The 27008-nt window shown below is 32.6% G+C and overlaps 1 protein-coding gene across 3 annotated transcripts in view; it reads right to left on the bottom strand.

Annotated features, from left to right (window-relative positions):
• 14-3-3zeta (tyrosine 3-monooxygenase/tryptophan 5-monooxygenase activation protein zeta) overlaps nt 1-27008 on the bottom strand; it is a 72743-nt gene that overhangs the window by 10809 nt on the left and 34926 nt on the right. For all 3 annotated transcript variants that reach the window (XM_011062064.2, XM_011062062.2, XM_011062063.2), the window contains exon 2: nt 8241-8548. In XM_011062064.2, the coding sequence (XP_011060366.2) occupies nt 8241-8540 (300 nt within the window). In that variant the 5' untranslated portion in view covers nt 8541-8548. The remainder of the gene's footprint in view (nt 1-8240; nt 8549-27008) is intronic.

Here is a 27008-nt window from a genome sequence, read left to right on the forward strand (position 1 = left end):
ATAGAAATGATTAAAATAACTCAATTGGGTATAATTTGACATTATTTAATTTAACAGTAAATATGTATTCTCCATATATCATTTCCGAAATTATTGAATCACATTATTTGCTGTCAATATATTTTCTGTATCATTTTTCCCTCTCCTTTCATTTATCGCCCGTTGTCCGATTTATATTTCTAAAACAGTTGTGCTTCGCGACAATTTATTTGAGATGACGACTCATACGTTCTTTCCTCTATGTCCATCGAGTTAGAAATAACTCAGTTTTATTAAACCGCAGCAAAATCGGCGGTGGCTACGTCAAGGTGCAATACAATAGTGCCACGCTTACGATTACAGTGACGTATATAGGAGCACGAGAACAGGAACACGACTCCGATCGCCCGGCGATTGCGTTTCAGCTGGAGTCTTGCTCCAGTTTCATCGTTTGACGTGCATCTTTCAGCCATATCTCCTCAAATCTAACTCCTTTCCTTCCTTGTAATTCTCCACTCGTTACAATTAGGAGCGTCTTCGAGCGACCATTTTTACAATTTTGCGCACAAAATTAACGGAAAACTAAAAAAATACCTTTTTAATAAAAATAATAATAAAAGATGCGTAAAACATGATGGCGAAACAAGTAATATACAACTCAAATGACTTAATTAGATTGAAAAAATTAGAAATGTCGGTATGTAGTCAAAATGTATGTTTTCAATATCTTTTTAATTAAAAAAAAAATATTTTTAATTAAAAAACATATTTAGAACATATATCTAAATATCTTTTTTCAATTAAAAAAACTTTTTAATTAAAAAATATTTAGGACATACCATTTTGACTATATTGACTGTATTAACATTTCTATTTTTTTTCAATCTAATTATGTTTAAGTTATATGTTAGGCGTTTTAACGATATTATATTTTATGCGAAAACTTTCTTATTATTATTTTTTATATGTATTTGATCATTCGATTTTTTGTAGCAACTAAAGAAGATTTTATTAATTTTAAACATCCCGCTCGTTTAATTATATTAAATATATTATACACACATTTTATTATACTAATTTAACATTTTTTATTTGTTCGTTTATAGTCTTTTTAATTTTGTATTGATATTTAGAAAATATCTTTTGATTTATGTAATCTAAATTTACTTCCTTGATTTAAATAATCCAAAGGAAGCGATGTCACAAATAGAAACATTTACTTCGTTTCAAACATCCAAATATTCATAATATTCATATTATTCATGTTGCAAACAAAAAAGCGAATGTCTTTTTCTAATTTATATTTAAATCACAATTTTTTTCTTTCAATAAAGAACTTAAAAACATTTATGAGATTCATAACGATGCAAATTGTGCGACGAGAAACAAATGCGCTATTCTATTAAGTGTCATCGCGTTTATTCAAACATCAAAATAAGATTGCTGGTACTTTTTTCTTCCCATAAAGAAAACAGCCTCGAGCGAATTTAATTCTTTTGAAAAAAGGTCTTCTATTACGTGGCGGAATGTACCATTTCCGGTGGTTCGAAGTACGTTCTGAACAGGCGTGCCCGCTTCCTCTTCCGTTTCCGCTTATTTCCGGATACTGGAAAATATCACCCACGTAACGAGAACGGAGATCGAATGTAATCCCGAGGCGCGTGTCGCAAAAAACATCGAGTAGATTATAATTCGCCGAGTTTAACGAGTTTCGAGAGCGTCCGAGCGATAAAGTTCGAAAGGTCACGTTTTAATATCTCGCTGTGAGTCTCTATATAAATAAAAAATGTCCCAAGGAACAGATTGAAACTTGGTGAATTAAAATATTAAAGGATTCAAAAACAATTCTTAAATCATTATCCAACAGGATAAAACAGCGATTTATAACTAAAAATTAAAATTTAATCAAAGAAAGTGATAAAAGGCTATTTTTTATATATCTAACATTGTAGAGATTTTTTATATATCATTCACAAATAACTCGCGACTAATTAAATAAAAGATAATTCCAAAGTTGTTATAATTCCTCATCCTAAAATTCCTAATTTTTTCTTGAATTCCAGACAAAATTTCATTAATTTCCATAACTTTCAACAATATATTGGAATTTTTTAATTTTTTATCCTGATTTCGAAATCATTATATTTTGTTGAAAAAACAATTTAATATAGTAATATAAATCACTATTAATGTTGTTGACGCTGCTTGTATTTAATCGTTGACAGTATTCCAACTGCATAAGTGTAAAGTACGAACACAGCCAAGACTTTAAAGTCATTTTTTTTATTTCCCAAAAAAATTTTGCAAAATTCCTTGAATTTTTCCTAATTTCTTTGATATTTTCATAATTTCAATTTTCCTGACATTTTTATTATTTCTATTTTTGTGACAATCCTGTATTATTTCAACGTTGAAAATTATACAACAATAACGTGGATTGTTTTATTAACAAAACAAAAAAACAAGCAAAAGCCTTCGCCGCTTTTACAGAAAAATATAGAAATAAAAATCGTTAGTAGAAACTCATGTGAAATTCAATCCGGAGAATAGTCTCCATCCTCCAGAGATTCCGAGCAAGGAAGCGTGTGCGGAAGGTTGTCAACTAAGAATCTGTAAGACGATCCGGGCGCGGAAGAGAAACGGCTATTGCTCGCAAACGAGTTTCGACGCTCGAGGCAGCAAAGTACTGTAGGTACAATTCACCTCGTTTCTCGGCGTTGACACTTTATTATGCGGATGCCTATCCGCTACCGAATTAATTTCTTTATCATCTCGCAATTAGAAATGGAAATTGTCTTAACCGTGTCATCGTTTAACGCGAAGAATTAAAATAGGCAACAAAAAAACTTCTTTCCAATTAGCAAAATTTCCTCTAGCAAAATTCATTCAAACGGAAATTTAATTTCAGGTTTAATTTTTAAAAATAATGAAAAATAAAGACTATATTGTTCATTTTTGTAAACACTTTTTATGAACAAAACAGAAAGATTGAACATTTTATATATGATTTCGTATTAATTTAACGCCAGAAAATTCTAGAAAATTTCAATCTACAAATTACGACGCAATCTTTGAGTACATAAAAAATATTGCAACAGTTATTTGTAAATAAATTAATAAAAGAGAGTTGGAAACATTTTCTATAATTGCTTCCTACAAGTTGGATTTTGTATTGTTACTTAGAATTAATTAACACTCCAAGAGAGAAGTCTAACAGGACTGGAAATTCGCGTCAATGCTTTCGACGCAACATGCTGCTATGCTAATGACTTCGTAGTGCATATTTTCGTAGTTGCATTTCCTTGTATATCGTTATAGTCTCACTAAACGACAACGTAGAATCGCTAACGAATACACGGGACTATAGTTAGGTGTTTTGGATCAAGTTAATGCCTGCATTAAAAAAAAATTGTTCATTTGATTAAGTTAATTTTGTTCGTCTTTATATATATATTTCTTTCGATGAAGAATGTATTTAAGTCCAACGTATTATATTTGCTTTAAATATATCCATTTCCCAATTATATGTATATATATATGTATATATAATAGACGAAATAAATTAATTTATTTAAATGAACAATTTTTTTCTCAGTGTGCAATTCCTTCAACGAAAGAAGTAGCTTATTAAAAAGTAAAGAAGATTAATTGACGACAACTTTTCTCTACAAACTTCTCAATCTTCTCTCTGCATTCTTCTATTTATCCATATTCGATTACTCGCTCTCGTTTATTTGCTACAGAAGCTTTTATTCGACGCACTTTTTCTATAAGATATCTCTTATTCTTCATAATTTTATTTTACAAATAGAAATTAAATTGATTTAAATGCTGACGCATCTGATACATATTCGTATAAATCGCGAGATTTAATTTCTGTGATTGTAAAATAAAATTGTAAAAAAAATAAGATGCTGTAGGAAAAAATTGAGTCGCGATGAAGGAATAAAGGTCAGGACATTATTAATATAAGTATACAATAAATAAAAAGAGGGCGTATTCTGGAATCTTATGTGCGTAGGAGAACGTTCCGGGATAAAGAATAACTCACGTGAGGATGAAATCATCGTTCTACGTAATTATGCGAAATTACTTGTTTATCGATTCCCGCCCATCGCAATTCTCGGAGTGCGACCCCCTTTGGACGCGCGAACGCCGGTTACTCAACGGCATATAATTTTCTCCGACACCTTTCCGGGACTCGTCGGCTATGTATGGAGAACAGGAAACATCGCGACGACTGCATCGGCGCGGAAAAAGGAGCGGAATGCACTTGGCTTGCTCTTTTGGAACACGTTTGTAAGGAGGGATAGAAGGCGACACCGAACTCGCCTATCTCAACGTCCTCTCTTTCGATTTTATCGAACTGATTGAAATAGAAAGTCCTAAGCCAATCATAAAATTCGAGAGAGAGAAATGGAAAGCCATTACTCGAAATTAATAGCGTAAAAGGTAAGATTGCAAATTAATATGTCGTGTAATTTTAATAGTAATATAAATTTTAATTAACATATGATATAATTAACTACCCACAATGAATACAAATGTATTCATGCACGGAAAATTTTTATTAAAAAAAACTTACTTATAAAAAATAAACATTAGCAATTTTATGCAACAAGTATATTTTGTCCTAATGTAAACAAAATATTAGGTGTGTTCCTGATGTCAAAAGCTAAATTTTTCGATCAATATACCTTAATTAATACGTAATTCGATATAATTATTATTATAATTAGTAGCAATTCATTTACAACATATTCATGTATACAAATTAATAATCATTTATAATTTTAATCTTATTTTATATAAGAATGAGTTATAAGCAATTTAATTAAATTTCTCTAATTAATATGTTTTATTTTCGTTTATTTAAAAAAGATATATGTGAAATTATTAAACATGTTTTTAGGTAAAATAATTTTGAGAAATACATAATCTATCTGATTCATAGTTAATAAATTGTTAATTAATTTTGCTAATTAAGTACGATTTAAAAAAAATCTCCCCTGCGTACACAAATACTTGTCGCACTTAAAAAATACAATAATAAAAAATATTTATGTAACACGAATATTTTGAATAGATATATATTGCGTCAAAACAAGCATATTATATTCATGCTAATGCATTATATTCATTTAAAATAAATATAATGTTTATCTAAACAAATGTTCATTAACGGTAAAAGATAGATATCTAGTAAAATAGCGTGACAAAACTATCAGAGATTCAATACACGTAGATTCTGATTATCGCAAATACGCAAGAACACATTAACATAAATACTACTTTGTGACTAGCTTTCTATCCATACATAACATAGACATCAATCTTTAATTTTCAACACTTCAAATATTTCTATTAAAACAATTGCTATTTATCAAACTGAAAAATATGCAAATTCAATTTAATCAAAATCAAATTCTAATTTAACATGATATTATCAAAAGAGGATTATAAAATAAATCTGTACGAGATAAATATTTAGATATAATTCTATACATAAAATTATAAAATGTGAAATTATACATATTAATTAGATATATATTAAGCGTATTATATTAATCTGATATTATATTAATTAAGCGACTAATTTTATGGTAAATAAATATGCGAGACTACTATTATGTGCGATCATTTTCATGATTTACTCACTCTCTGAAAATTGATTTGCTCCATTATTAACCGTGACACAAGAATGTGCGATAAAACTGACACATCGATCGTCACAATATAGAGCTCGTACTATTCAGTGAGGAAGCTTGCAATAGTGCCAACCGCCTGACATACGATATTGCGAATTCGTGTGAGAAAACACGTGTACGTATCTTCTCCCCATCCCATAAAATTAATTTCGAACAACGTACGAGCAGGAATCTGAATTTTTCGCACGTAAATTAACGTTCTCAGATGAAGGAATGAATTCACCGAGTTCACTCATGAATCATCTCCATCACAGAGTTGATAGATCATTTAATATTATGAGATAGAAACAGAGATCGAAATTGTAAAAATAAAATTGTTCAATGCAAAATTAATATGTGAAAAATATATATTAAACGATTAAGATACACGGAGCAATAAATCGGGGAGTTATTTTGGAAGAACAAAACGCAAATTGCGTGAGATAATGCAGCATGGTGAGATAATATGTAAATTACCGATGTAAATTCGTGTAAAGCAAATTTATATTAAAAATTCGTTAAACAATGTATCTTTTAGTCTTATGTTTACTTTTAACAATAAAAAAATTTTTTTGATATTATTTGTATCATTAGAATTATTATGTTTTATATTCACAAATTTTCAATATTTTGAAATATAGAAAAAAACATGAAATGATTAGCAGAGTCAAAATAGGATCACCGACAGTTCTAGGATTAAATTTTATTAATGACTGCGTTCAGCAGACTCAACAATTGAGCAAGCGCTCGCTGCTGTTGATGTATTCTTCTAGATCTAAAATGCTGATTGGATGATCTAAAAGAATACATTAATAAACGAGCGCTCACTCAACTGTTGAATCCGCTGAACGCAGGCATTATTATTATTTTATAGATTACATTAAATTTCATATTTATTATTTTACATCTCTTTCTCTCGAGCTATTCATTGTTTCGTCATACGTCAGATACAGACAGTCTATTAATTTTTGAGACTAGTTTTTAATGCGCCTATAAAATCTTATCTGTTTTCCCAAGATGTAACAATCGATATATGAAAATCGATATATGAAGGGAGCATCGGAACGTCACATTTATTTTGAGAAATGCATTGTCGAACGGGCCATTTATCGTAGCCTCGAATCATGCAGAAACTATGTGGCAGCTCAAAGTGCGAGAGATCCGCCCAAACAGTTCCGCTGAAGGTTCGCTTCATCATCAAGAGTAGACTCCATAGAGTAGACTCAATTAACCTTATTACGGTTTAATCGCGAGTGTGATGGCATCAACGTATCGTTCAAAAATAACTCTCGATGATTGCTTATCGATTCGCGTAGCAAAAACAACAAAAATCAGCATCGTTCCAACAATACAATTTCACACAAAGAAAGAAAAAAGAAGACGAAGCATTAAAAAATATACAAGAACTGCTAATTCATTTTTAACATAAAAAATGGGACAAAAGTTTTCACTGTGTTTTCGTGTTTCTCGTGAATCCTTAAAATTACATCGATGAATGTCGAAAGAATTACTTTAATCGACGCGAGAAAACCGCGTTAAAAGTCAGTCTTCTATCATCTGGGTCACCGCTAAGACATTTGTTCAAACATGTTTGCTCCTCGGCAAACACAATTCGCAGTTTTTCCTCTCCTTTTTTCCCCACTTCCCGAGAGAACTATTTACGCTTTTCTCCCATATTTCAATACTCGCCTCATCTCTTATCGCCCGTGTCGTCGCTTTTCTTGTCTAAAGCGACTTCGATCAATACTCAGGCGACACAATGAGCCTGACCATCGAGCAAACACATGCGAATTGCGCTGTATACGCCGTTCGTGCGATATAACAGGATACACCGATCGGAAACGTAAATTCTTCGCTCTACTTCTTTTCAAATATATGTATACCTGTCTATATCTTCTTGGGAAAACAGATATAATCAGAGATGTACACATTCTATTCATTAACATAAATACATATATCTTATTTTTACAGCAATAAAAATGCTTTACTAAATAAACCAACGAATTGATGTCAATGTTTGCTGAAATCTCGTAAAAAGATTTCCTAAGAACTCCCGGATTTTTTCCAGGTAGTTTTTTTTCTTAAATCTCAGGTAAGATAGGAAAATTTTTTCATGCAACTTTGTAATAAATTAGAATACATGTAATACAAATTATATATTAAACATTCCAAGATACTTATTACTGATTATCAACATTATCAATAAAAAATGAAGCAATGTTCCCAGAAAGACAATTTAAATTTAAAAATAAAATTCTATAAATTTCTCCGAGCATTAATAAAATTCTATTTAAAAACCTCGATTTTTCTCAAAGGGTGAAAAATCGTTCTCAACAAATTCTGGGTTTTCCAGATAATAAACATCCCCTAATTCTTCATTAATATTGCTATTAATAAATATTGCTATTAATAAATATTTCCAATAATAAAATGAATTTATCACTCAACATAAGCCCGAGTTGAACGTGTTTTCCTAACGTAAGTCTTTTCAGACATAAACTTGTTGAAGCGGAAAGGAAAGGGCGACCGGTACGTTTAGGTTTTAGGACAGGAAAAGACAGGCTGTTCACTCACCAATACATCGTAGCAGATCTCGCGTAATTCCTTCTCAACCTTTTCCCGGTATTCCTTGGCCATCTGCTGTTTGCGTTCGGAGCCTTCGGTCTTCTGCTCGATAGAGGAGATTACCCGCCACGAGCTACGTCTCGCTCCTACGACATTCTTGTACGCCACCGAGAGTAGGTTCCTCTCTTCGTTCGACAGCTCGACTCCCGTCTCGGTGACCGCCTTCATCGCGGACGCCATGTCGTCGTACCTTTCCGCCTGCTCAGCAAGCTTCGCACGTTGCACTAATTCCTCCTTATCCACGGACATTGTGTCGGCTAGAATAAAAAAAGAACGTGACACGTCAGTGGAACTCCAAGTCTAGAATTCTCTGTTGGCGAGAATTCTTCCGCGATTTTAGTAAGCCAGGGTGATCTCAATATCAAACATTGTTGTTTATAAAAAATTGAAAGGTAATTAGTTAAGAAAAAGCAACTGTAGAATAAGAAAAAGACAAAGATTGTAAATTCCTAAAATTGCGTTGAAGGCTCCAAGATCCAAAATTATAGTGTTGTTTTAAAAGACGTTTGTAAACGTATAAGTATACACTAAAAAAAATTTCTAATTGAAAATGGATGAGACGAACCAAAAGAATTCTAATTATATCACTCAGAATTCTAATTATCTTTAGCTAGAATTATAATGGATTCAATCAGAAAATTCCAATTCGTCCATTTTCAACCAAAATCCCAAATAATGCAGACTCCTTTTCCAGTGTATTTCTAAAAGAGATATATAATGGGTTTTAAAAATAAAGTTCCAATTTCGAAATTTTACATCTTCAAGAATACAACTCACGTCCTTTTAGAAACTAACAAATTCAAGGGTTAAAGCCCAAGAGGTTGAATACAAAAGAATATAAATACAAAAGACAGAGATTCTGTGATCATTTCTATGATCACATCTCCAAGTAAAATAGACACACAATAGATGTACCTAAGCTTTAAATCATAAAAAATCAATCAGTCATAGTCGATTATTTTCCTCATATGTGATTGACATATCTTACTGCTCACAGTTGTCAAATTCCTCATCCAAAATTCCATAATTTCTTCCAGATTTCCAGACAAAATTTAATATTTTTCTCTGACTATTTTGAAATTTTGTTGTATTTTTATCCTAATTTAAAAATTTTAATATATTCTATTCAAAGATCTATTTAACATATAAATTACTATTAATGCTGTTGACACTATTGTACTTGCATTTATTTGTTAAATTAATAGTATTCTAAAACTGCGTGACTATGATGTACGAATATTGAACTTCTTTAAAGCTAAAAATTTTAATTTTCTATAAAATTTTGCAAAATTCCCCGACTTTTCCCTGACTTCCTTGATCGTTTTCAATTTCCCTGACAATTCTCTAATTTCCCTAATTTCGAGTTTTCTGGCAGAGCTGTTAAAGTTTACTACATTGTATTTCGAGATTGAACGCTTCTCGACCGAGAATGTCGCATCGTTTACATTTTAAATATAAAATATTAAACCATACTTCGCGTGATGCAAAGCAATATTCCACACTTTGGACACTTCGCAAACGACTTCAGCGGGAATTATCACGTTCAGTGCGAGGGATAACGGAGATAAAAAAAAAAACTTGTCGGTATCGAGCAGGTCAGAGAAGTTGTCGAATGGAGAAATACGTTGAGATAGAACAGCGGGAGGGATGCAACACGCGATGCACAAAACGCTCTCGCGTACGTTTCAGTGTCGCCTAGTTCCTTTTATCGCGAGTTCCCGGAGAGGTCGAGAAGAATAGGTCTCGCACAAAGACACGTTTAGAAGCTAGATATCGACAACGACGACAAGATGTTGCGTATCCACTCAAGAAACCTGGCTGGCCTCATTCACCTCGGATCGACGCACGTCTGTTCCGGAGACAAAACGACCTTTTCCCTTTCTGAGTCACGTGCATGCAACTCGGTTCCTTTATTCTCCAGACGCTTCGTGAAGCAGCAGTGCAGTCCGATACCGGAAAATATCGGAACGATGACTTACTTTTTTCTCGCTTTGAAAATTTTAGTTAAGACATCATCAATTATCATTTGTAAATCAAATTTGTTTATGTTTTCCAGAGACTTCATGTTGTTTCCTCCTTGAAAAAAAAGGGAACATTCTTGGAATGCATTTTCGAACTGACTAGCTTCATCTTGTCTGACGGAAAACATTCAGATAAAATGTTTTTACAGTAAAAAGAAAAAAAAACCGATCTCAACTTTCAAGGCAAAGAGATACAAAGAGAAAAATTTTTTATTAAAATTTATCTTCCATCAAGAAATATGAAACGTTATCTACCGTTTTCTTTCTTACTTGAGCATTTATTTCCTATTGTTACTATATAATTATAAGTCTACAATTATAGCATAGCTATATAATAATTACATTAATTGTAATTAATTCTGTACGCTTAATATTGAGAAAGAAAAAGGTCGTAAAAAAGGAAAAAAAAAGGAAAAGGCTGCATCTATCGAAGTCACTAATCAAAGTGTTTTCTTCAATTGAATTAAATGAGTATTTAATCTGAGGAATCGATATGACATACGTGACTTGATAAACGTTGCAATAAGAAGACTATGTCATAACAGAATACAACACCCACACGCGTTTACCGCGGATACCACATTCTATGAAAACCCATGCAAAAGCATCTATTTCCCACATGAAAGCGAGATTTACCATGAAATAGAGTATCACGTAGGCTTTGGGCATGGCCGATCAATGCACGCGCAGGCTATTATCTGGCAAAAGCGCATTATGTAAGACTTGTAGCTTTGAATATCGATATCAAATGGCATTATTCACTAATGAGGATTCAATGTAAAGCGATATTTCACAAGTTATGAAATAACGATAGGATCGCACTAATCACGATTTTAATCACTAACCTCAGTTTTACTTTTAAAACAGTTTTTTTCAAATTATTATAATAATAAAGTTTATAAATTATAATTTTCTTATTTAACAAATTTTTTTATATAATAATTTTGTCCTTATTTAAATAAGATGATAAGCTCTACTTTATATGAAAACAATTTATTAAATTTGAATAAAATTTTTTTTAATATAATACTAAGTAAACTTATGGTAAATAAATCTTTACTTAATAAAAAGTGATACTTAAATAAAATTAATGGATTTTATATCAAATAAATATCTGTACATTTAGCAAATGTTTGCTAAGTAAACTATTCAAACAAATATTTATTAAAATTTAATATTATTTGTTTCAACAGCTTTCACTCCTTTCGTTTTTTCTCTTTCGAATCATAAAGTATAATATCAATATCGTAACGCTGGAACTTTATTTGTGTGTATATGTCCACTGAAATTAATATTTTTTTTTTAGAAGCATTAATATCATGTACAATTAATTTCTTTTTTATTCAATCGTGAATAACGCTCAGAATTACATCTAATTCACGCCAAGTCTTATCTCTAATCAGTCGTTTTAATCTACCCGACAGACTATCACCGGATATCTATCGGAATGACAAGCGTGACTATATGAGATACACAGCTTGCGCAATGATTGCCCAGTCTTATCTTTATCATTTTCTTAGTGCATTTTTTCCTCGAGAACAATTAATAATAAATTCAACATAGCCTTATTGTAGAAACAAAATTCAAGGCTGTCACGTTCTCTATTACACGACCATTTTAAATCTTAATCTCTAGCAACCCTCAATCGTTTATGGCAGATTCGAAGTGCATGGCAATTATCATTTTCCCTTTGTTCTTCTTTTTTCTTTTTAGTTCGGCTGGTATTTACTGCTCGGATACGATAAATCATCAACGACTCGGCAATTCGGTCAGAGGGCTAATATCTCATCGATGGTTTACGTGAGTATTATGAATCCGTGCTGATAAGAGAATCGCCAGTCTCCTGATAAAAAGAACAAATGCACAAGCGAATATGTTCGATGCACACCGAGTGGATGATTCTGTTGCCATGGAATCGCAAGAGCAGAACTTGAGTCAATAATAAGCCATTATCGAGAAAAACATAAATTACACCCGTCACTGAAATTCACGTTTTAAATGATAAACGTTTTAAATGATTCACCTTTAGCCTTTCTTCGAGTTTTTTTTTTATCTCATAAAGGTATATGTATATTAAACAATGAAGTTTAACTCTATACATAATGTATTAAAAAATATATTGGGTCATCTAAAAACCGCGGATACTTTTTAGATGACCCAATAACTATAAAAATAAATTTGTTTGAAATGTTTTGAGCAACCCATCTATCTATTTGAAAATTAAATTTTCAAATCTAGATGAATAAAGAATAGATCGTTCCAGATAAAAGTGAAGACTTTCATACGTTCTGAAACAGTTAAGTTTCTAGATACTCAGTTTATTCAAGTATATGTTTGTAAGATCAACGGGATGTCGTAATACGTCCGTGTAGTGAAATGTTATCGTCGTAGTACGGGAGAGAGGAAACGGTGATTCATGTCGTAGAATTGAAAGAACGAATTACATCTCGGACTGGGAAGCGAGCCTAGACGCATTCATGAACTATATCAAGCAACATGTGACGCATCTTCCATGTGTATAAGAAAAGGAGAGAATATAATTTTCACAGCAACGTTAACGATGGACCTTACACAAACTGCTGTTACACAACAAAGGACTCCGCGCAAATTTTATAGAAAATGAATAGATGTCTTAGACAAGGCTCAATAATGGAGTTTTGCTGCTACGTTACATTAACGGTGCTCTGAACAAATTTTATACCTTTGATACACCAAGCTGAAAAATTATTTATTATTGAATTTTGTGTTTGTGACATCTTTTGTTCACATTATAAGCTATTACATGTGAAACTAACTCATTTTTTTAATTTTCTATATAATTAATGGGATCCTTTCTTCGTGTAATCTAATTTCTTAATCATAATAAGACAGATTTTTATAAACGTAAATAAATTTCTATTTCAAATTAAATGCTTTATATATATATATATATATATATATATATATATATATACAATGAAGTTTATACACATTGTTTAATAATTAATTAATTAGCCAATGTTCTTTCAAAAATTGAATAATCTTCTCTACCTAAAGATATGATTGTAAAGGAATTGCATATATATTCGCTAAGCTCCTTCAATCAAGCAAACACAATTCTTAGTAAAGATAAAAATAATGCGAGGCAGAAATAATTTCTCTCGAAAATTAAAAATCACTTTTCCGCTAAATTACTTTTCAAGTAAAAGCAAAGCGACATTGCGAACGAGACTAAAACATAAAGGACAAATCGGGAGGTTTCCCGAGAGAAATCTTCGCAATGCATTCATAGGATAAGTAATTAAAAATACATCGTAGAGCATGAGAAGAGATTTTTCCGTAAAAATAGTTTGTAAATTGAATACGTTACGTGATCACGGTGCGTTTTAAAAGTTCCCGCATACAGAATGCGTGTAATAAAAATTCACTTTTAACGACATGCTATTCATCTAAATTTTTAATCTAATACATCATAAAGGAACACTATAAAAATCTATTTAAAAAATTTCAGTAGGCTAAATAAAAATAGGAAAATCAATATCCGTGTTTTATAAAGTTTGAGAAATTAATGGTAATCAGAGATTATAATTTTAATGTATATGATATAAAAATAAATTACTGGTTAGCTATAATTTAACATAATTAACAGATTCCATGAATTGTAAGGTAACTGTCGTTGAAAAGAAACGAGGTTTGGAAAAAATTCTGTATAATATGCGCAAATAATCCGAAGTAGAACGAGCGGATATCGCGTGGTACGATGACTCATTGCTTTAAAGATGGTCGATGCCATCGAAAAACCCACGAGAGTTCTAAGGGCCACTTAACTTGAAAAACATAGATGGTTTCCTCTCTCTGGACTCTTCTTGTAAATATCAAAGAATTATTTACAAAAACTTGCAATGGTTTCCGGAGCTTCACAATATCCGATATCGTCATTCATTCTTCTCAATATTTATTTAACCTTTCTAATTCTTATTTATTGTTAGAAAAAAAATCCATTTTGTAAATATATTTCTACATATATAATTATTTAAATATATGATACTCAAAATTACATGTGTGCTTCGTGTTTCTTCTTAAATTTGTTGAAGAATTCCTTCTTAAGGGGATCTTAAAGTGAATCTGGAAAAAGATTATCGAATTTGTGAAAGAATAATTGGAAAAAAGTAATTGTTATACTAAAATTATTACGTCTAGTCGGTAAAACAGACGACTTTAGGATCCCCTTAAAATAGCGAGAAAATTGGCGTGAAGTTCTGCGAAGTTTAATGATGCTGAATATCCGCAAGAATGCAAAATGTGCATGAACGGATGTTTACCTAACGAAAGAGCGATATACGGGGAAACGACGAGTTGTTTGGTGTTAAAATAATGCGATGAGTAACGAGTCAAAGTGCAATTGCACCTAATCGCATGTGACTAAGAGCATTTCTTCCTCAGTGAACCGGATAATTGTAGTCAAGGATGGAAGAGTCGAAGAATGCCGGAAGTGATGCCAGCCGTGTCACCTGTCGTATGGAAAAAAAAAATACGCGACGTTAATATGCGTCGATCGCTACCGTGCGTACAATTTTTGCCTCGTAATAAAGCATTGCACGAGTTTAACGTAGAAAAAAATACAACGAAATTGTTCTACGATGATTTTCGCGATTGGAATGTAACATTACATCGCAATTGTGCAAATGCATCACTGATCATCGTAAAAACATAGTTTTATACGTTTCAAGAATTCCCTAGATAAGTCATCGATGTTACAGAAATATGTTTTGAACATACATTGAATTTACAAATTATCAGAATTGTCACAATTGTTCCTCTAATTCATAATCTTTCTTTTCAAACAAAATTTTATGGCTTTCTCTGATGCTTTTAATAATATTTTGAAAATTTTTTATACCTTTATCTTAATTTGGAAACCGTCAAATATTTTATTGAGAATTTATTATATATATATATATATTAGGTGTGGGAATTAATTCGTAGCGTTTTTAAATGAAAGAATGTTATTTATTTCACATGAGCATTAAAAAATACATTAATGAAAGTACTTCCCATCACTTGTAAAACGCTACGAATTAATTCCAACACCTAATATATATATAGAGAGAGAGAGAGAGAGAGAGAGAAAGCAAGCAATGTAAATCACTATTAATATTTCTGACACCGCTTCCATTTAATTATTAAGTTGATAGCATTCCAAAACTAGTGTGATGTATGCATATCAAATTTCTTTAAAGCCAAGATTTTTAATTTAAAAAAAAATTTCCAAAAACATTAAAATAAAAATTCTCTGATTTTTTTCTTGATTTCCCTGACTGTTTCCAATTTTTCTGGTGTTTCTCTGATTTCTATAATAGTTTTGTCAATTGTGTACGATTCATAGATTCTACAGCTTTGTAAAATTACATTCTTGAAATACTTGGCTTCATGCATTTATTTGTACCAGGAAGCTTCCCAAATCTCTGATAAATTAGTACTGCATTTCACAAACATTAAATGTCACGAAGTTTGTATCTTGCGATGAATTCTACAATAGATTTCACAAATTACACACTATAAATCGTTTAGTCTATATATTAATTTAATCTTACGTTTATGTTTCATAGATTTTTCACATTTTTTTGGTTTTCAATATGTTTCAAAAATTTTTGGATCTATAAATTGATGTCAACGTTCAAAACTTCTTACATTTGAAAATTTTCAATTCCGGAAATCATGCCATTTCGACATCCGGTGATCTATAAATCCTTCCCATCCCCGCGGATTTTCTCTTTATCGTAATAAATTTACGATGGTGCAATAAATTCGGATTAATGTCGAACGAAGAATCGCACCAGCGTTTACCCATGTTCCATATTTAAACGGTGACAAGATTCATGATTCTTTTATAGAGCAAAAGTACGGTGAGGGAGATGAAAGAGAATTCCGGGTCACGAATGACAGAAAGGTCCCAGATCCGGTTTCATTAATAATACGCTTCCGGTTCGTGGCATTCATCATTCTCCCGAGAAATGGGGGAACGACATTCTGCGGAGACTCGAATTTCCAAATAGATGTACGAAGCAGAATAACTATTGCGCAATGGTTTATTGATGAGTTACAACATATTGAGTGTTCTACTGGATGCTCTTATAGTATTAGCTATCGCATGTGTGAGTATAGAAGAATCTATCTTTACATAGAAAATGTTTACTTTTATGTAGAAAATATTTACACATAAAATATATTTTATTAGGTGTTGGAATTAATTCGTAGCGTTTTACAAGTGATGGGAAGTACTTTCATTAATGTATTTTTTAATGCTCATGTGAAATAAATAACATTTTTTCATTAAAAAACGCTACGAATTAATTCCAACACCTAATATTTATTATTTATATATTTTTAATCTGCCACTGAAAAATCTGGTTGAAAATGATCAAATCGGAACATTTTGAATCATATATTAGAATTCCGATTATCTCAACTAGAATTTTAATAGATTGAATCAGAAAATTCTGATTCGTCCAATTAGAATTTCACTTAATCCAACCAGACATTTTTCTCAGTGCATAGTGATAGTTGATAGTGATCGACAACAGTCATTTTTCGTGTGTATCAAAAGTATCTATTACATTGTAAATTAAATCGTCATATACAGGGTGGGCCATCTATTGGTACGTTTTTAAAAATGCGATCAAATGAGCATACATTGATATTTTTTATTAATTTTTTTTTTGTTGTGAAGCTAAAAGTATCCGCGTCAAGAATGAAAAACGATTTCGTTCATGTGGCTCCCTCTACTGGCCTTACAGTATGCCATTCGGTCACCCCAATTATTAATGACATTTTGGACTATTGTTTTTCAAAGCTGGAATTGTCTCACACTTTGGGCCACAGCCTCAATATTCTCGGGTGTGCGCACTGTCCGAGCTCTGGGACCACTTCTGTCATCCACTAACATCCCTTTCTCACGAACTTTCCTCACCAATTTGCGTATAGCTCCTTCGGTGCTCCATATTTCTTTTCAAAATTCGTACAGTTTCGGCGACACAGCACTGACTTTGAAAATAAGTTTTTAAAATTTCAAAACGCTCTTCAAGATAAAACATGTTGTTTCGTGCCGCGGACGGTATGACTAATAAACTGTCAAAATTTCGGGTCTGTAGCTCGTTCGGTGTTGCCATACGACGAAATTCAAAAACGTACCAATAGATGGCCCACCCTATATTTGTGCTTTAAAGAGTGATATATTGGGAGCAACCATTTTGGTCAACATGTTTTGCTTGAGACTCAGCTGTACTTTTAGTTCGTTGGAAATCATGGCGACCGCTGAGTAAACACGTTAAGACACTGAGTGTGTTTAGAATCGTTCAGCAGACAATTATAAAACTCGGTTACAAAACTGTAGCATTCTGTTGGACGCACCCAATGTTCGATGTCTCGCAAAAGAAATAATCACTCCAATAATTGCCAAATAATTAATTCAATATTTTCGTAATACAAAATAATTAATCACACTTTATGAAGCTTGTTTGGACAGTCCAGTTCAAACCTTCTTTTTCCAATTTTGTTGATTGATCACCATCGTTTATTCAATTACATAAATAACTGATCGATGACATCAATTTCGTTTCTATCTATATCCTGCGATCCCAAAGAAAAAAGTCTAATTCATTATATGATCAAGATAAATTTTTCATTAATTAAAGGCAAAAAATAACAGTTTATTAATAAAATATAATAACTCTTATAATATTAATTTTCTATCTGCAATAAACCTAAAGAAATAAATTTATCACTAAAAGATCAAGGTAAATTTCCAATTAAATGTAAACAATAGATTACGTAAAAAATAATGATGATATCAATTTCGTTTCTATTTACAGTATTTCAAGAAAATAAAGTCTAACTTATTACCAAACAATAAAGGTTTCATCAACAAATTTCCATCAACTTAATGCAAGAAGATTATGTGAAAAATAATAAACAACTATGATATTAATTTCATTTCTATCTACGATAGCCGAGGAGGAAATAGTCTAATTTTATCATTAAACGATCAAGGGTTTCCATTAATTAAATTAAAAGAATAGTAATTTATTAAGGAAAAAATGAACAGTTGGTAGGTAATTTTGTACACGCGAAATCGAGGTAAAAGAAGTGCGAATTACCCGTGAGAACGCGAGGAACATGTTACACGTAAAGATGCGTACGCGATATGCGAGACTCGCGGTTTCTCGCGAGGTAAACGATCGCGCGATACCGGCGTTCGACGTCCTTGATTGCGGAATTCATTTCATACGATATTGCCCGATGGTTCTCAACCAGAAAATAATTGGATTCGATACTGAGGCGAATCAACGGTGGTAAATATCGACCGAAGGTTCCGGAAACGCTCGGCTGACACAAAGAAACACGGACAGAAATATTGGGCGAGCGGGTAGACATTTTCGGTGTCCTATATTTAATCACACGCAATCACCTGGTTTCAGCAGGTTTTAACGGCAACGAGGATGACGACGACGACGACGTCGAGACGTCCCGCGTCGCTACCGAAATATTTCCGGCACGAAGAACTCTCGTGACGCGGAGCGGAACGCGTTTCGCGCGCGCGTAAACTCGTTCCAATTCCCACCACAATTTACCCCCTTCCTCCCTTTCCTCCCCTTCAGATCGTTCTGAATGCTACATGCAATTCTGATCCTTACCGAAAGTACCGGCGTGTTGTAAAGTGTAGGAGTACGGATTTCCGTAAGAGGTTCGCTAAAATAAAGCCTAACAAACCAGACTTTGCAAACGTTTCATTGTTTTTTGATCTTTTTTGATACAAATCAAACGTGGAAACTATAATAAAGTGTATCTGACAAAATCAACCACTGTCTGTTTGAATGTGTTTTTTAAATGTCGCAATACAGCTATTATTAAATTTGATCAAACAAATGTAAAACGTACCATGACATAATATTAATTTGAAAAAGTTCAGTCGGGAAGGTTTTTTCATTTTCTAGTTATTTGTGGTTTAGAATTATTAACTTCAATTTACCAGATAATAATGTAAAAATTATTTTTCTAACTGTGGTTAATCACTGATGATTTTATAGTAATTTTTAAAGTCACTCAAAACTATCAATTAGTGATTAACCTAGAAAGAACACACGAAAAAGAACGAGTTTGCTGAAGTATCTTATAAAAATGTTAGTTGTATAAATCTGAAAATAATTTTGATGGACCATCGAAATAGTTACGTAGGAATCTCAAGCATGACAAGCAATGCCACAAAAATTTTGACAGTCTAACAATCAATTTGAGCGTTCTACACAATTATTTTAATAGTTCAATAAAATTATCTTTAGATCTGTATCTAAATATTTAGATAGCAGCAAAACTGAGATCTTCCTACGTACAGCAGAAAAAAATTTTACTAAACTGTCCAAATTTTTTACAGCATTGCTCATCGTGCTTGAGTTTCCTACATAATTATTTTAATGGTCCAACAAAATTATTTTATCTAAATTTTTGGATACTTTAATTTTTTGATACATACACAAAAAATTCTTTTTGTAAGCTGAGAAAGTATTCTATGAAAAGCAGTACAGGGTTGGCCATATTCGACGGAAAGATCTGGCAACCACTGTAACTTTTGACAGAGATGTTAGATCGAGTAACGACGTTTCCCATGATTGAAAAAAAAATATCTTTCCGTCGAATATGGCCAACCCTGTATACCTGGACATTTCTTTTGTTTAGAACTATCTGATTGTTAGTTCTGAAAAATTGGAAATTTTGATAAATGTTTCAAGTTCTTTCAAGTTCTTAGAAATTATTGTCGCAGCGTGACGCAGTGTGTTTCCCTACTCCGTCATCCCTGTGGCGAAACGTTAGGTCGGCACACCGTTAGGTCCTGAAAGTAAATGCACTTTTTCCATTCCACCTCGGCACGGGAAGAATGCGGCTGGCGTCACGCGTGGGTAATCGACGCTTTTGCAAGCTTTTATGAATGCATGCAAACCTGGCAAACGAGGCTGCGATTCCGAGTAACCATCATTGCCATACTCACGCGATCGTGCTGCGTTTCATTAATATCAGGCGGCTGCGACGTGAACCAAGTCTTCTCTCACGTGCCAATGCAATTATTAATAGAAATATAATGAGATATTCAAATAAATGTAAATGTAATGGAGAGAAGCGAAGAGAGACCGATGTTTCTCAAACATAAAATTATTCGAAGAAATATTATTTTATTTAAAAAATCTGCATTTTTTAGATAATAAATTCCTTTTCATTAATCTTCTGTTAAAATAATATCGCGTTTAAAAATGTAAGGACTGTGTATGTAACTGTGTTGATTGTGCAGAGAAAAATAGCATTCTATTGCTAAGAAAAGTGATTACTCAATTTACTTTTTTTTTCTTTTAAGTAACGGTTATCTTTAACAAAGAACATTTTCTTAATGATAATCTTAGAATGTATTTATTTAAAAAACTCAGACAAACTCATTACTCAAAGAAGTATTCGAAATAAGAATTTATTTTTTTTCAATAATAAAATTGATCGAAGAAGCAGATTAATATAAACAAATTGAATTTATGTTAATTTAATACTCTTAATTGAAGTATTAAATTTACTAGAATTCAGAATATGTTTTGAATAAATTTGATGCTGAATAAATTGTAATGAATTTGATAGATTTGCGGATACATAAACTTTTGAAATATTTGAAACAAATAATTATTATTTACGTATAGTATGCATTTTTCTGTGTGTGTTAATTCATCTCACCGATAGTCACTAAATCTGCTAAATTAAAATTGGAATCCGGAGCATCCTCCTGTCCAAAGAAAGATTGGCAGACGGCACAGGATTTTATCCTGAATGTAATTAAAATAACTAGAAAAGTATTATTATCCAAGGGAATAGTTCATGAGCGCATGCATAATGTATTCGTGTTATAAATAAAAAATATAATATTTAGATTAAATGCAAGACTCAAAAATTTTCATTGTATGGAAAATTTTCTCTCGAAATTATTAATCTCAGCGTTTATATAAGCAGATTATCGATCGATCGCCATGGATTATCGGCTTGTCGCAATTCTTTTGATAAAGTAGAAAACGCAGAAATGCAGCAAGACTAGAACGGCATCGTGATTTCTACACAAACTACCGCTTTAACACAAATACGCGAGAGGCGGTGGGGGATGGCGCTATCAGTAAAGTAAAACATGACGTGATATGGGTACAGATAAACGAGGCAACTGATAAAATTAATATCTATATCCGCACGTTCGTGATGTTACGACGAGGTACTATTCCGATCGCATATGCTGTAAAGTTCATTTAATTCGTAGCAAAATCGTGACGGAGGATTTGAAAAATTGGACGTTAACGAAAAACCATTTTTCCCTCAATTTGAACTTTTTTCTCAGAGAAAAACATAGTGATGACATCTATAAAGATAACAAGTTTTATCATGTGCAGAATTAATGTATACGTAATTGAATAAACTATTTTATAGATTAGATAACAACACCTTTATAGTCACAATGTTTTTTTCAAATTAATCTCCATGTTGTGGGTTTACACTTGCACTTATTTAATCAGATTTAACAGAGCTGTCAGAAATTCCTCATCCTAATATTTAGCAATTTTTCCTTGATTTCCGAACAAAATTTCATGATTTTATCCCATGCTTTTAGTAATGTTTTGAAATTTTTTATTTTTTAGAAACAGTCAAATTTAACATAGCAATGTAAATTAATATTACTTGTATTTATTAGTTAAGTTAATTATTTCAAAACTACGTGGGATACGAGTAATGTACATACCTACGCATGTTGAATTTTTTTGAAGCCAAGAACTGGCTTTAAAAATTTCAGAAAATTTTGTAAAATTTCATGTCTTTTTCTCTGATCATTTTCAATTTCTCTGATATTTCTCCAATTTCCAACTTTGTAGCAATCCTGTTTAATGATTGCATTGCGATTCAAAAAACACATTCTAATGGACAGCGGTTTACTTTGTTAAATATACTTTATGCATTTCTACGTTTAATTTATACCGAGACCTAAAACAATAGTTGAAAGAAGTTTACATTTCTTTTTCTCCGTAATTTTTTACTAAATTTTGAATAAATTTATTGTACGCATCAAGTGTTGGCTAATTTATATCTCTCTCTTACTTTATTGCAATTATAAAATAGTTGATTCTATTAACTATGTTATATAATAAAATTTATTTAATTCTATATTTAACAAATTTGATTGGACACACTACTGCGAACTGCTGCATATTGATTCAATCCGAGTGTAAAAGTGAAAAAAAAATGCAAATATTTCAAAATATTAAATATCTATATTTTACTTAAAACATAATAAAATGTACTGAAAATTTCACGGTTTAATCCTCTACATCAATTTGTGTTCAACAGTTTTAATATGCTCCCTAATGCACCCAATTGAATTCTATAAGTTATTGCAACCATAAAATAGTTCATTCATTTGTGTACAATACATAAAATTCATAGATAAATTCACAAAATTTTTATTATCACTTTTATAATTGCTGCTATAATGCCTTTTTCTCTGAATGCGTTCTAAAATATCGACTACGATCGATATCAATCATGTCGTATCAAAATAAAAATTCGATCGGATGCGCAAATGTACTCGGAACACCGTGAATCAATCTCGGGGGAGGGAGGGGGGGGGGGGGCATTAAAATTCAAACTTTATCCTCGTTCTAAAAATGACCTCGCAATTTCTCGTCAATATTGACCGTCAGTACTTATCGCCATAAATATAGTCACGTGAAATAAAAGCATAAAATACCATTGAACCACCGTTATAAATAAATCTAGGAAATAAGAACACAGGCTTCACATTTAACAAGATCTCAAGGCCATCGATCGATCGATGCAAGATCTGAGCGTTCTCAATAAAAAAAGGGGAGGGGGAGGGAGGAGAAAACAATTGTATGCTGATCGATCAATAGTTAGATCGATATAAAATCTATCCGAAAGAAAGAAGAAGACTAAAAAAACAGATTAATTGCGATCCAGTCTAAAAATCGCACGAGATAAGAAATGCTCTATCATTGAAGGAAATTTCAGTAAAATTCGAAAGATGAGAGTTTCTTGGAAATTCAGTACTTAACAGTATAAAATTTGAGAAAATATTTGAAAGTCCAGATTCAGAATCGGAAGCTAATAAAATAGATATCAGACACGAAAAAATGATTTTGCAATCTGAAGCAACTAAAATTTCGCTGAATATAAATTAAACATAATTTTATTGAATCATTAAAATAATCATGTTAGAAACTAAAAAATGCAATACTGCAAAAAAATGTTGATATTTTAGCAATCAATTTAAGAGTTTCCAGAAAAAAATTTTAATATAATCCGACAAAAATTGTTTTCAAAATATCCAATAAAATTTTTAATTTTTTACAGTAAGAGCGTTTTTTCCGTGCAGCTTAAAATTGGGATCGGATTGGAATTTAAATCAAGTTTAATGAACTTTAGTTTGATCAGTAAATGAAATTTAATGAACTTTAGTTCGATTAGTCAAATTTCAATCAAAATTCAATTCTAATTCATGGTCTAATATGGGCTTAAGATCTCGTTTCTCTTCAAATTCTCAAAGTGAATTTAGGCGGAATTTTATTTAAAAATCGCTAACGTATATCTCTACCAATGTAGATTAAATAATATCGATCAATGTATTCTTTATTTGTTTTTAACTTTTAGGCCAAGTTCAACTCTCATATCTAAAAATCATCTTAAATGCAGTCTTAAGATGTAAATCAATCACAAAGCCGTTGATATCTTAAGACGTGATTGATATCTTAAGATAATCTTGAATAAGAACCGACTAAAAATGTTTTTCATCATTTTTATCTTCTAGTTTTAAAGTCTACCAATTTTAAAACTAGAAGATAAGAAACAAATTAAACTGAGATTCAAGTTATTCTATCTGACAGAAATAGACATTATAAGATAATCAAAAACAAAAGAAGATTCGTCACGTATGATAATAATCTCTGAAACTTTCGTTACTTTTGGAAAACCTAAAGCACAATTGAAATTGTACAGGCAATAAAAATAGGGTAATAGATAACAAATTTCAACCTTTCAAAAACCGAGCTATTTTAGTATACACGATTTCTAATTGGTTCACGGAAAAAAAATTAATTGGATGCTACAGCAAACCTATAATTTATTATTACGCGAATTCAACATTGAACTAAGAAGATTTGATGATTTAACAAATCGTTAATGTTATTTAGCTGTCAACTTTGCTATTTTAACATAGAAAATTAACTGTCTGTATATTACGACTGTAGATTTGCTGAATCAGTGAAGTTTTCAGCTGTGTTTTTTTCCGTGTTGAAATCTATTATTCCCTGTTCTCTCGCATTCCTATTGCCTGTCCTTTTCATTGTGTTTAAGGTTATAGATAGGTCTGTTATTCCCTGTTCTTATTGCTTGTGCTTTTCAATTGTGCATTAAGCTTGAAACACAATGAAAAGCACAGGCAATAGGAGGGAGGGAGGGAGGGAGAGAGAGAGAGAGAGAGAGAGAATAAGAGATTTCAACCTATCAGAAACCGCGTATACCAGTGCTTGTATTCTGTAACTCGCAACGACAATTCGTTATCGTTATATAATATTAAAGTCATTGCGCAGCTTTTTTATTATATATAATACATACGCAATACATACAATAAAACGATATCGAGACACTATCGTCAAGAATAATATATTCCGATTTTGTAATTCTTAACAGTGTCGGTTATATTATTGTTGCGCAAATATGGAAAAATACATGGAAAAACCTGCGCAACAATGCAACGAATTAAAGAAAATTCATCAATTATAATAAGAACTAAAGAGCCCGAGTACGGAATCATAATACACGGTTTCTGAGAGATCGAAATCCATCATTTTCTGTTTCTATTGCCTGTACTTTCAAGTTTTGGACTATAAGGTCACTCTCGGAGACAATAGGGATACCTCATAGAGACCCTCGTGAAGAACTGGCGTCGGTCGTCCTCCGCACAAAGACATATTTAGCCATGCAAAGTAGCTTTCGTGGGAGATGGTGGATGAGCAACGCAAACGACGTCGCGACGAAGGTCGCAGAGACGTCGCGTCCGGTTCTCGTGAGAAGAGGCGGCAGACATTTGGTGCTTTCCAGCAAGAGGCAAGCGATCATTTCATCTTTGTTTAACAATGGCAAAAGATCACGATAAGAATATGATTCACTGTGTTACACTGTATCATCTATGTTCGTTGCTGGAAAGTACCCATCAGTTGCTTTCCATTTACATCAATTCAAATAATTCTAATTTGTGACGTCATAACTCAGTTGAATGCACTTCTCTTCATTCTGGCAAGTGAGATTCAACTAAGTTTTTTCCTAAAATCTGCACAAGTTCAAGAGACTGTATGCTTCATTGAATCTTGTTAACTATTAAAAGTAACATTATCCTATGTTGTTATGCAATGACTTTGTCATCAAAGTAAGCAAGCAGTTATTAATCTGAGTTTAAAATACATAACTTAGGCTTCATAGTCAGTTCTTATTTCAAGATAGTCTTAAGTAATGTCTTAAGATATTAATATGATTTTGTGATTGACCTGTATTTTAAAAACTGTACTTAAAATAGCATCTACAATGAGATTCTAGGATGTAAAACTTACGCTTTTAAACCCCGAGTCTCAAGAAATTGACCAATCACAGTCGAATGAGAGAAGAATAATCGATTGTGATTGGTCAATTTTTCACTCTCATTCCCTACACCAAGCTTACTCCGCATATTGTAGACGATGCATAAAGCTAAAGTTTAGCACTTAAAATCTCCTTGTAGACGGCGCTTAAGACGATTTTAAATATAAGAACAGGCTATAAGTCTGTTTTTTTATTGCTGCATTCTGAATCAGTAGCAATAAGTAGAAGTGAAACAAACAGTATATGTGTTTCAATTTATTGGACTGTGTACACTAATTCAGAAAGTGCAGCAATAAAAAACAGAGCCAATGAATACCTGCCGTAGACTCGGTATGACGTGTGAAAATGGAAAGCAATTATCAACCGCGTCGTACCGTCCAAGTAGAGGTTATGGCCGCTTCGCTTGGCTCCGCGGCCGCCTTTTCAAGAGGGAGCCAGCCATAATAGCGCCACGGCAGTTACTTTCACGGAGCGAGAGCGAAATTCTCAGCCGCGTTCTCCGACGGTGACGCCTTCGAACGATTGTCGCGAAGCCGATCGATTAGGATCGCGAAGAGGGGGAGAGAAACCAGCCGATTAAACCGAGCGAGTTATCGAGGAGAGAGATCGATCCTCGCACCTCGATGAACAGGACACGCTAATTACACGTCAATGCGGAGACACGCGTACGAGCCGTGTTCTACGACGCAGTACGTTACCGCAAGAGATCGATAGCCGGTTCTCGGTTTGTTCTCGTGTCTCGAGTTTCCCACGAGAGCGCCGATAAGCGGACACGAGCGTACGTACGATCTAGAAGCGTCGACGGCGGTTGCCGGCGGCGATTCGGTCACGCAGGAAGTGACGAATGCGTGGAAGAAGCGGCCCGACCGACCTGCGCGTTTATAGCATGCGGCCTGAGAGGGAGCGAGCGAGACGGAGGGCGCGGAAGCGTACGAGCAGGAGGGACACGTTAGACGAAGACGGCGCCAGGCATGTGGGGGGAGAAAAAGAGAGAAAGAGAGAG

The sequence above is a fragment of the Acromyrmex echinatior genome, chromosome 12 (assembly GCF_024713525.1).
Source record: "Acromyrmex echinatior isolate Ae372 chromosome 12, ASM2471352v2, whole genome shotgun sequence".
NCBI classification, from domain to species: Eukaryota; Metazoa; Arthropoda; class Insecta; order Hymenoptera; family Formicidae; genus Acromyrmex; species Acromyrmex echinatior.